The sequence below is a fragment of the Solea solea genome, chromosome 10 (assembly GCF_958295425.1).
Source record: "Solea solea chromosome 10, fSolSol10.1, whole genome shotgun sequence".
Lineage (NCBI taxonomy): Eukaryota > Metazoa > Chordata > Actinopteri > Pleuronectiformes > Soleidae > Solea > Solea solea.
This window is the reverse complement of record NC_081143.1, coordinates 26861434-26873990: the sequence shown is the minus strand read 5'-3', so window position 1 is coordinate 26873990 and position 12557 is coordinate 26861434. Positions and strand designations below refer to the sequence as shown.

The 12557-nt window shown below is 37.5% G+C and overlaps 1 protein-coding gene across 1 annotated transcript; it reads right to left on the bottom strand.

The window, feature by feature from the left end:
* Nucleotides 1-1128: 1128 nt before the first annotated feature.
* Nucleotides 1129-9085, bottom strand: LOC131466329 (homeobox protein OTX1 B-like). Its single transcript, XM_058639495.1, has 4 exons — nucleotides 8922-9085; nucleotides 4628-4821; nucleotides 3802-3953; nucleotides 1129-3023 (listed from the first exon to the last, which is right to left on the bottom strand). Exons 2-4 carry the CDS (start codon nucleotides 4722-4724, stop codon nucleotides 2208-2210), a joined length of 1065 nt encoding a protein of 354 aa, XP_058495478.1. The 5' UTR covers nucleotides 4725-4821; nucleotides 8922-9085; the 3' UTR covers nucleotides 1129-2207.
* Between the last annotated feature and the right edge of the window lie 3472 nt (nucleotides 9086-12557).

The window sequence follows — 12557 nt, the reverse complement described above, 5'->3', positions numbered from 1 at the left end:
AGTTGGCATCACCAATTAGCATAAACAGCAGCTAAAATACCAGACGTTGCATGTTGCTAAGTTCATTAGCTTAAGTCACTAGTTAGCATGAACGGCAGCTAAAATACTAGAGGTTGCCTGTTGCTGAGTGCGTTAGCTGACGTAACTAGTTAGCATAAATAGCTATTAACATACCAGAAGTTGCATGTTGCTAAGTTTGTAAGCTGACGTCGCTAGATGGCATTAATGGCAGCTAACAAGCCAAATGTTGTATGTTGCTGTTTGTTAGCTGACATTGCTAGGTAGCATAAATGACAGCCAAAGAAGTCTTTGATTCACTCACTCACTCACTCATTCACTCAGTGAGATGCTACATTTATTAGCTGACATTGCTAGTTAGCATAAACAGCAGCTATGAATGGTAGGCACACACACACATGTTTGTCCAGCTGCTGCTGTGGGGACGTGGGGGACGGCACTTAATTAAAATCGTGATTTGTCTTTTTTCCGTGGATTAAATGAGTTGTACTTTCGTGTCGACACGTGCAAACAAACATCGGGGGGCGTCAACGTACATGTTTGCTCACGCTGCTCAGAATTCCCTCCGGGACCCCGTAGCTAACGTTCAAACCACTGCCGTGTTCTGGAAATGGTGGCGTGTTTGAACAGCTGATTGACTTTAGAAAGATAATTTACACACACACACTTTCACTTTACATTTTTTTTTATTTGAGCAATCCAGGTTTAATGTCAGGTCTGTGGTTCAATTCCTGTCAGTTTGTCTTTGAGCAAAACAATGGGCCACAAATGACTGCTGTGACAGACTCATATTTGTTTGAATGTGTCTCGAAGTGGTAATTTAAAGGGATTGTTTCGTAACATATTTGTAGCTTTTCACTTTGTAAAAGCGCTCACTCTCCCTGCACCAAAGGCCACAGAGAAAATCAATGATTTTAACATCACAGCACACAGCAGTTGTTGATCCACTGCTGCCTCCGTTAATACATTCAACTTTTTTGTGACTTCATTGTTCTCAAAGTGACCACACGAGGCAGCAGTAGACCAGCAGCTTCTGTGTCCCTAAAATTGCTGATTTTCTCTATGGGGTGTTTGCTGCAGAATTCACAAACTTTGCCTTAAATGGACGCCTCATGTTTTAAACAAGTCTTTATTATAAAGACACAAACGTGTACATCTTTTCAGGGTTCAGCAGAATACTGACATCATATTCACATTTTTCTTTATGCTCTCTCTTCCTGCATTGAGCAAAAAAACCTTTCACTGTAAAAAAAACAAAACAAAACAAGTGCTGCGGTAAAGTCTGCAGAACAACACACCCACAGCCGCACCACGACCGTCTGAGCAAGAGGTGAAAAATCACAGCAGCATTGTTTTATAGGGGTAAAGGGGCAGCAGTGGATCAAAAACTCCTGTGTGCTGTGATGTAAAAACGTTGATTTTCTCTATGGACTTTGGTGTGGGAGAGTGAGTGGATTTACAAACTTCAGTTTCCTGTTGGAAAGTCTGTCTAACAGTGCGATAAAGACGTGAACATGTTCTCGATATATCGTAGACTTGAGATCCAGCCTTAAAACGCAAAGTTGGTGTCACTTCATGAACCGCTCACTCTCTCACACCAAAGACAAAAACAACGATTTTAACATCACAGCACACGGGAGTTGTTGATCCACTGCTGCCTCCATCACTAAATTCAAATGTCTTATTATGTAAAATTCGGCATTTGAAATTCTTCTTTCAGATTAATCTCAGTGACACAAAGTAACCACACGAGGCAGCAGCAGACCAGCAGCTCCTCTGTCCCGCCAGCTAAAATCACTGATTTTTTTCTATGGACTTTGGTGTGGGAGAGTGAGTGGTTTACAAAAATCACAGACTTCATCTGACAAAGTTTTTATTCCGTGAGTTTTTAGTGAAGCCGCTCTGCTGGTAGCCATGTCTTCACTGAGGAAACTGGAGACTGGTTGTCGACACAGGAGACCAGCAGGGGGCGTGCAATGTGATCTCAGAGCTAACCAAGTGTCAGTCGCACGCACAGCCACGCTTTAAATATCCAGAACTAGTCATCATTTCCCTCAAATTCTGGATTAGAAAAATAATCCCAGGTGACGTCACGCTACGTTTTGGCTCAAATAACCTTTTTTTAAAAAAACACAAAAAAAACCCAACAACTCTACTGTTAGTTTCCTCAGAAGAAGAGAAACAGGATGTCACAGCACTTGGAAACGCCATGATGCCTGGTCTTTGTAGTCCAAACAGTCGGAGGCAGTGTTGAAGTTGAGTTTCCAGGCGGACGCGGCCGCTGCCGCCGCCGCCGTCGTCTGCTCTTTGTAATCCAGGCAGTCCGTGGAGTTGAAGGTGAGGCCCGGCGCGCTGTACGCCTGGTGGTGGTGCGGCGGGTGGTGGTGGTGGTGATGGGGGTGGTGTCCTGACGCCTGGCTGATGTGGTGGTGCGGGTGTCCGGACATGGAGCTGCCGGTCATGGGGCTCAGCTGGTGCGGGTGGTGTGGGTGGTGGTGCGAGTGCATGGGCGCCAGATACGAGCCACACTCCACGCCACCAAAGTAGGAGCCTGAGGCCGCGGAGGCCGGGTAGCCCTGACCATACGCTGCCGCTGCCGTTTGCCCATAGGACACCGGGTAGGATGGCGCCCCCCCGGTGGCCGAGGACGACATGGAGCGCTGCATGCAGGAGGCACTGGTGGGGGCGGCGGGGTCGGGCAGCACCGTGGGGGCCGGGGCCGGGGAGATGGGTGCCGGGCTCCAGATGGACGACACCGGGGCGGTGACGGAGGTGGACGTGCTGATGAGGCCGGAGGAGACTGAGGAAGAGGACGAGGAAGAGGACTGAGCTGAGGAGGCGGAGCTAGTCACGGCCGCCGGGGGCGTGAACTGGCCGCTGCTCTCTGAGCCCGTGCTCTCTCTGGTCGGAGACGACTTCTTCTTCATGGCTTTGACTTTGCTGCTGCTGCTGTTGCTGCTCTGCTGCTGCTGCCGACATTTGGCTCGTCGGTTCTTAAACCACACCTGAGCACAGAGCAGAGGTCAAAGGTCAGAGGAATTTATTTCTGTCCCTTTAACCGGTCAGGTTACAAAAACAAAACACAAGGGGCATAACCTTCTTAATGAATAACTCACTCACGCAATCACTCACTCACTCACTTAGTGAGGATGCTACATTTGTTAGCTGACATCGCTATTAGCATAAACAGCAGCTACCATGCCAGAGGTTTCATGTTTGTTAGCTGACCTTGCTAGTTAGCATGAATGACAGCAAAACAAAACTTTTACTCACTCACTTACTCACTCAGTGAAGGTGCTACATATATTAGCTGACATCGCTAATTAGCATAAACAGCAGCTAACAAGTGGGAAGTTTTGTGTTGCTATGTTTGTTAGCTGACATCGCTACTTAGCGTAAATGACAGCCTAACAAAAACTTCATTCACTCACACACTAACTGATGCTATATTTGTTATCTGATGTTGCTGGTTAGCATGAATAACAGCCAAAACAAAAACTTTCCCTCACTCATTCACTCACTCACTCTCACTTTGTGAGATGCTACATGTGTTAGCTGACAGTGGTAATTAGCATAAACAGCAGCTACCATGCCAGAAGTTTCATGTTGCAATGTTTGTTAGCTGACATCACTATTTAGTGTAAATGACAGCCAAAGAAATCTTTCACTCACTCAACAAAACTTTAACTCACTCACTCACTCACTCATTTTGAGAGATGCTACATTTGTTAGCTGATACGGCTAGTTAGCATTAACAGCAATCTTTGATTCTCGCACACACACCTGGACTCTGGACTCGGGCAGGTTGATCTTTAGCGCCACCTCCTCCCTCATGAAAATGTCGGGATATCGCGTCTTTGCGAACAGAGACTCCAGGATGTCGAGTTGAGTTCGCGTGAATGTCGTTCGCTCCCGGCGCTGCTTACGAGGGTTCACTAACAAACAAACAAAAAAAGATTTAATAAACTGTTTCTGTAGAAACTTTGTTTTCGTAAAAAACAACAATAAACGACATAATTTCAAAAATGTTGAAATAAAACAGAATTTTTTTTTCTCTTCACAGTTTACATTATTGTTTAAGGTTTTAGTCGTGATTTTAAGTTTTTCCTCACAACATATGTTTTTTTATATATATAATCTTTTGTTGAAGTTTTAAATTATAATAATAAAGTTGTTTTTTAAACTCTTTTTTCCTTATGTCAAACTTTGTATTTTTTCTGTTAATGGTGAGTTTTATTCTTTTAAAAGTGTCTCATGTAGAGAAATTTAAAGTTGTTTTGTTAAAAGTTAACATGTTTTTTTTTCTTTTTTTTTTCTAATGTTACTTTTCTTATTCTTACCTTAAAGTTTTACATTAGATTTTTTATGTCATATTTTTTAACAGTTTTTCTTGTGAATGTAAAAATGCATTTTGGTTAAGGTTAGAATGTTGGTTTTCATCAATATATATTTTTAAATTATTATATTCAATTATTTTTCATGTTGTTGAAATGTCTGGTTTAACATAGCACGCGCGAACGTGTTTTCTCTGCATGTATTACATTTATATGAAAATGTAGTTCTACCTATAGTATGTGTGTGTGTGTGTGTGTGTGTGGCGGGTCGGTACCGGGGTAACCCACTGACGGGTGCAGCAGGTCCATGGCGGCTCCGCTCAGGCCCAGTCCGTTGATCCCGTACGGGGCCTGTTTGAGGTATGACATCATGCTCACAGCGCGGGAAAACGACGAAGAGGAGGAGGAAGAGTCCGCTGTGAGGAGCGACACGAGCGGCCGCAGCTGCCGCTGATGTCCCGGTCACCGTCTGCACACAAACACGGATTATTACAGGATTATTTGCAGGATTATTACAGCATAAAAAAATACAAATCATACGCACAATTCTTTAAAGTTAATTTCATATGAAAAAAACAAAAAAACCAATTGAAATAAACTTTTTTTTCTGTCCCGTAAAACTTTATTGGCTTTATTTGTGATAATAAGATAAAACAAAAAATGTTGTCCTTTATTGTGAGATTATTATGATTATTATGAGAAACGCGGTATTGATGCGGAATGACGCAGTTTTATCATGGACGACAGTCAAAATACATAATTAACGCATTAAACTTCGCTCAGAAGTGGCATGAAATAATAGTATTTAACCGTTAAAATTATGAACTTAATTCATAATTAAGGCTGAAGTTTAAAGATAGGCCTGAGTAAAAAAACACTAAATAAATAAAATAAAACAAAAACAAAAACAGTGAATGATCTTCACACATTCCGTTTTCCCTTTTCCTTCACTCTGAGATTAAGTCAGATTACAGTGATGTTGACTTGTTGAGCTTCTGCAGACATTTTCTTTTTTACTTTTAAAAATAGAAATAAATTAATAAAATGAATAAATGACTTCAGGTATAAAGGAATTTATTTCACATTTAACATTATATAATCTTTTCTTTATTTTACAAACATCTCTAACTCACTTTCTTCCTTTTCTTTCTTTAAACACACCATTCTCCTTTTTCGTCATTGAAATTAATAACAAAAGGTAATTTTTTTTAAAGAAAACCCTCTATTTCCTTTACTATAAAATGTTCATGAATTCTTTTGAAAAACCTGTGCTTTAATTTAAAAGAATAACATTTTTTTAATCTAATTGAACTTCATTTATGTTGTTATTTCAATCATTTACAGTCATTTCTTTTGATGACATGGATATTAAATGAGTGGACACTTAAGTAAACACTTAAACAAACACTTGAATAGATACATTTAAATACAAGATTAGCCTATGCTAAGATTTTTTTTTTAATAAAAAATCAATCCCCAGTCCTTGTCATCTTCACACACACACACACACACACACACACACTGCAATAATAACAATAATAATTATAACAATACAATCCTCTGTCTAATCCTCATCTGTAGAAAAATAATCACTTAAATCCCAAAAAAATGTTTAAAAAAGAAAAACTTCAAAAAAATGCCACTGACTCCTAATCCTCTTAAAACTTAAACTTAACTTTAGAGTTTATTGCTTAGGTCAAAGGAAGAATTTAAGGGTTTCATTGTCATTTATCATTTTAATATTATCATAATATTAATGGATTTGTTCACGTTGCTACGTACGGTGTTTGTTTTTCGCAAAAAATACCTTGTACAGCTGCGATGTTATCGACTGCTAATGGTAACAGCGGTTAGCCCGGGGTAAGTTTGTTTCCGTGTTCCGACTTAGCGACACGTCACGCAGCGACGACGAATTCAGTGACTGAAACATCCGACTTCCAAGGTAAGTGGAACGCAGCAGTTAACCCATGAACGGCCATTTTAAGTTAAGACAGGACATGAGGACGTGAGGACAAAATGTCCTCACTAACCTTAACCAGAACCACTAACCCTAACTTTAACTAGTTAATGACTAAGTCTAACTGTAACATTTTATTAACTTCAGTTTTGTTTTTTTATTTTATGAATCTTTGTTGGAGTTTTTAATTCTAATATTAAAGTTTTATTCTTTTCAAATCATCTCACGTAAGAGAAAACTTTTTTAATTAATTATGGTTGTTTTCCTTAAAAAACCTAAAACAACAATGTTTATGGTTTTATTTGTGATTGTGATTTGTTTTTCTCCTATACATTTTTTAACATAAGTTTCGTCTTTTGATTCTAAGTTTTTATTCTAATATTAAAGTTTCAGATTTTTTAAAGTTTTTTAAGTTTTCTTTTTTTAAATTGTCTCATGTAAGAGAAAACTTTTTTAAGGTAAAATTATTATAAAGTCAATTTTCTTTCTTATGTTCAACGTTTTTATTTAAGATTTTTTGGTTCGGCTTATGTTGTTTTATGGGGAAAAAAATCTTGCTTTTTAAACATTGACATTTAAATATGACAAAATGTTTATAAAATTACAAAAATAACAACCTCATACAAATCAAAAAATAATAATAAATGTATATATATATCTGATGTACGTGGTTGTTTCTTTTGGAATTCTATAAAACTTGTGTCATATTTAAATGTCAATGTTGGTTTGTTTGTATAAATTGCTTTATTTAATTTTAATTGTACTCCATACTTATGTCCAAACTGGAAAAGTCTAATCTATATTTTTATATTTTTTTTTTTTTAAAGAAAAAAGTTCTTATTAGTGAACACATTTAAATGTAAATAATCAAAAGAAAGAAAGTTTATTATTATGTAGATTTTTTTAAATATACATAATAATAAAAATGATTAAAAATCTCTGATATATTTTTCATAATTATATAAAACAAGGTTTTTCTTCAAGATTAAGTAGTTTTATTGGATTTTTTTTCTTAGAATTTTTTTTAATTTACCACGTGTTTTATTTGTTTATTAATTTTTTAAGGAAATTTAAAATAAAATAGTAAATTTTTTTCATATTATTATATTATATATTTTTATTATGTTTAAATTCACTCTGTTAAACTGATCCATTTAAATCAATGGGGGCTTTTCTCACTGCTGGAATGTGACACACACACACACAGCTCTGTATTGTAAATAACATCTGTATGAAATTATTTAAAATTCATTTCAACAGTTTAAGATTTATTATGGTTTATGTTTATTTAATTACTTCACACATTAATTATTAATGTCATTATTTTTCTTCGTTAATGTTTTCACTTAAATTAAAAAAAAAAAAAAACACTTACTTGTACATCGCACTTTATAGTTTGGCTTACTTGAAGAACTTACTTACTTCTAGCTTTTGTTTGTACCCAAATGTTTAAATGTGGATAAAGGCATCTGCCAAATGACATATAATGTAATGTAATAACTTATATCACACTAGTGACGCGTGTCACTGTTCATTTACCTTCATATTTGTATTTATTCGATATTTTTCCTCTAAAATCCTCCGTTTTACTCCATGTTTTGGTCTTTTATTTTTTTTATCTTTAATTTACACGTTTCTATTTATTCCAGTGAGTCGTTGCCTCCATTTTTAAACTTAAACTCTTCATAAATGTAACGTTTTATTCAATTATAATTTGTCACAACATGAGCCTTGAATTTAAAATATTCGAATGAATTAAATTCAGAACCGCGCAAGTTTTTGCTGAACTTGACGCCAAAAAAAAGAAAATGATGATTGTGACGCAGGATTTTAACAGTGGAACTAAAATAATAAACATTACAAATATAAACCAACGTTAGAAATAGGTGATTGAATGTGACGACGTTGTTGTTATTTTATCTTAATGTTTTTATTTGTTCATGTTGAGCAGGAGCCGCCGCGGCCTCCTGTGAGGCGTTCACGGCCCCTGATAAAAAAAGAAACCCTCATTTACGCACATTTCCATAACCGCAGGAGTGAAAGCTTGAAGGAAGAAGAAGGAAAAAAAAACTGTGTGCAAATGAACTCCATTAGAATTTAGATTAGATCTGCACGAGACAATAAGCTTTTCTTATCAGCAGCTGCAGGAAATTCAATAAACTGCGCCGAGAATTCTTCTCCTTTTTTTTTAAATGTTGTTTTGACTCAAAAATAAAGGAACATTATAACATTTCAATCATTAACAACAGGATATTTAATTAATATAATAGAACAAAATACATTTCTGTGTTGGAAAAACAACTTTTAAAGTAATATTTTAAAAATAAAAAATTAAAATTAACCCACAGAAACTTAAACTATGGAATGAAATCATTAATTTCTTGTTTTCTTTTCCCTTTACACGAAACATTGTGCAAAAGAGTTTAAGATTAAGATTAAAATACAAACAACAGCTGCAGGAAACAAAAGGGATAATACAGTTTTTTTTAAAATAAAATGAAATACAAATTTATTTCACACATCTAAATTTTTAGATTTAGATAAATACAGGGAATAAAATAAAAGAACAACAGATAAAGACAAAAACAAACAAAACTAAAGACAAGTCTCACCTTGTGAAGAATTTAAAAATAGAAATCCAGTGAAATGAAATCCAGAGATTACAAATATCCACATGGATGAAAGTCTTTCAAAATAAGACGTTTTCAGTTTTCTCTCTCTCTCTCCGTGTGTGTGTGTGTCTCTCTCTTTCTCTCTGAGGCCTCGAGCTCGTGTGTGTGTGTGTATGTGTGTTATTATGAGTGACAAAAAAAAAAACCGCAGGACGAGCTCCGGCTCCTGTCAGCCAATCACAGCGCTCAGAGGCCCCGGAGGAGGAGGAGCCAACCAGCAGGCGAGCTCCAGCACCGCAAAGAGACCGCCCACTTCTCCAGAGGTGAGCAGACCACGTGACACGTGAGCAGGAAAAGTTTGGTCAGATAAGGAAGAAGAAGAAGAGAAGGAAAAGGAGAGGGAGGAAGAGAATGAAGAAGATGAGGAAAATAAGGAAAATCAGGAGGAGGAGGAGGAAGAGAAGAAAAACAAGGAAGAATAGGAGGAGGAGGAAGAGAAGGAAGAGGAGACGTTGGAGGAGGAAGGGGGAGAGAAGAGGAAATAATGATCTTAAAATGGCTACAATAAAACATTTTATATATTTTAATTTATTTATTTATTTCAAATTTCAAAAATAAAAATAAAACTAATCTGGGAAATAAATAATACAAGGAAAGAAAGTATATAAATTAATCTATGTGGTAACGAGGTCAAAGGTCGATCACATGTGTCAAGATGTGTGTGTGTGTGTGTGTGTGTGTGTGTGTGTGTGTGTGTGAGTGGTGGAGAAACTAATCCCACAAATTGCACAAGTATTTTCTTAATACTAAGCCTCTAAATCCAGGGACCAGGCAGCTAAAGATTGGTGTGTGTGTGTGTGTGGGTGTGTGTGTGTGGGTGTGAAGACGCTGCTCATACGTTCATGACATACTGTAAATACCAGGTCTTCACTCACTCTCCCACACCAAAGTCCTGAGAGAAAATCAGTGATTTTAACAACACAGCACACAGGAGCTGTTGATCCACTGCTGTCTCCATCACTGAGTTCAAATATCCTATTTTAATGAATTCGGAGTTCCTTTGTTTGGATTTACCTCAGTGACACAAAGTGACCACACGAGGCAGCAGTAGACCAGCAGCTCCTGTGTCACTGCGAATTAAAATCACTGATTTTCTACATGGACTTTTGTGTGGGAGAGTGAGTGGTACAAACTTCAGTTTCCTGTTGAAAAGTCTGTGTAACAGTGAGATAAAGACGTGAACGTGTCCTGAAGACATCGTAGACTCCATGTTTGTGGCTGGTTCTCAGCACAGGGGGCGCTCACAGCATCGTCAGTATATCAACAACCCTATACTGAGATATGTTGTTTGTTAGTGGAGTGCAGTGAAGAGTGCAGCTGTCAATCACAGGCCCTGTGGTCCCGCCCCTCTCATTAAGAAGGCAAACAATAAAGGAGGGGGGATCAGACTCCAGAGCCACAAAACCAACTGACCCCATCCAGTACCCATCACCCGCTGAAACACAGAGGTGTGTGTGTGTGTGTGTGACTGTGTGTGTGTGTGTGTGTATGTGTGTGTGTGTGTGTGGGGGGGGGGGATCCCCCCCAGGCGATCATCTTAAAAGTTGCTCGGCCAGCGCTCATTCAGATTTATCTAACAATGTGCACCAGGTTACCATGAGACAGACTACATACAGGAATGTACACACACACACATACCAACACGCGCACACACGCACACAAACAAAGTCTCTGTGGCTTTCAAAATAAAGGTCTTAGTTCCTGTTTGTCCACACTGAAACACAATCTTGCAGTTTTCAACATAAAAGTCATAGTTTTTGTTCATCCACACTAAAACACAATCTTGAAGTTTTCAAAATTAAAGTCATAGTTTCTGTTCTTCCACACTAAAACACAATCTCACAGTTTTCAAAATTAAAGTCATAGTTTCTGTTCTTCCACACTAAAACACAATCTTGCAGTTTTCAAAATTAAAGTCATAGTTTCTGTTCTTCCACACTAAAACACAATCTCGCAGTTTTCAACATAAAAGTCATAGTTTTTGTTCATCCACACTAAAACACAATCTTGCAGTTTTCAAAATTAAAGTCATAGTTTCTGTTCTTCCACACTAAAACACAATCTCACAGTTTTCAAAATTAAAGTCATAGTTTCTGTTCTTCCACACTAAAACACAATCTTGCAGTTTTCAAAATTAAAGTCATAGTTTCTGTTCTTCCACACTAAAACACAATCTCACAGTTTTCAAAATTAAAGTCATAGTTTCTGTTCTTCCACACTAAAACACAATCTCACAGTTTTCAAAATTAAAGTCATAGTTTCTGTTCTTCCACACTAAAACAAAATCTTGCAGTTTTCAAAATAAAAGTCAGTTTCTGTTCGTCCACACTAAAACACAATCTCAGAGTTTTCAAAATAAAAGTCATAGTTTTTGTTTGTCCACACTAAAACACAATCTCGCAGTTTTCAAAATATAAGTCATAGTTTCTGTTTGTCCACACTAAAAAACAGTCTCGCAGTTTTCAAAATAAAAGTCATAGTTTTTGTTTGTCCACACTAAAATACAATCTCACACTTTTCAAAATAAAAGTCATAGTTTCTGTTCGTCCACACTGAAACACAATCCCTCAATTTTCAAAATAAAAGTCTGCATTAAAGGTCATCCACAATAACAAACAACCCGATGGTTCTTCAGTGCTGTATGAATGAATTAACAGAAAGACGTTTTCTTGTCAAATTGAGGAGGAGGAGTTGGACAGGACGACGTACGGAGCAGAGGAAACCAAACCTGAACGTCCTTGATACGAGAGGCTGCGCTGCGACATCAGCGCTTCCACGCTGTCAATAATCTGCACTTAATAATCAGGAGATTAACTGATAGCAGGTGTGCAGATGACTGTCGGCTGAAAACAAGTCCGGATGACGAGACGAGGGAGGAAAGTCGGCCACATAAAACTAATTAGAATTGATTTATTATGGATCAGGTTATCAGGTGAGGAGGGGGATTACCTGCAGCAGGTCACTCGCTGCTGAATGACAAAAATCAATGTGTGTGCTTCACCTCATCCCACGGAGAACACAACAAAAATCTCCTTCTTCAAATATGATATTTAATGCATGGATTTATTTAAATTAATATATCTCAAGGATTTGTTCTTTTTTTTCTGAGGTGTAGTTCACTTCTTTATCTCACTGTTAGACAGACTTTTCCAACAGGAAACTGAAGTTTGTAAACCACTCACTCTCCCACACCAAAGTCCAAAGTCCTGAGTCTTTTATTAAGTGGCTAAAATCCTTTTCCTTTTTGTCCTCACTGGATATTTTCGTTGAGACTGAGCCTCTGTGTCTCAGACTGCTTCTCATAGCAAACCTCATACAACCACACTTAAAACAACCTGCACTGTCACATCAATAAGACGCCTCTTTTTCTCTCTGGCCTAGCGACCGTTCAGCTGCTCATAAAAAAACCTCAAAACAATAAAAAAAACCCTCTTCAGCTCCGACTCTTCTCTTCCTGGGCAACTTTTACAAAAAACTTCATCAATATGTTAATGACTTAATCTTTAAACACTTAAAGAAAAACCATAAATAAACATTGATTTGAACACTTGCCGCCAGTGACTCGCATTAATCCAG

Excerpts from the sequence above, each read along its gene's own strand:
- LOC131466329 (XM_058639495.1), bottom strand. The coding sequence starts at position 4,724 with ATGATGTCATACCTCAAACAGGCCCCGTACGGGATCAACGGACTGGGC. Across the intron at positions 3,954-4,627 it reads CCCGTCAGTGGGTTACCCCG|TGAACCCTCGTAAGCAGCGC; the intron begins GTACCGACCCGC and ends TTTGTTTGTTAG. Across the intron at positions 3,024-3,801 it reads TGCCCGAGTCCAGAGTCCAG|GTGTGGTTTAAGAACCGACG; the intron begins GTGTGTGTGCGA and ends CTCTGTGCTCAG.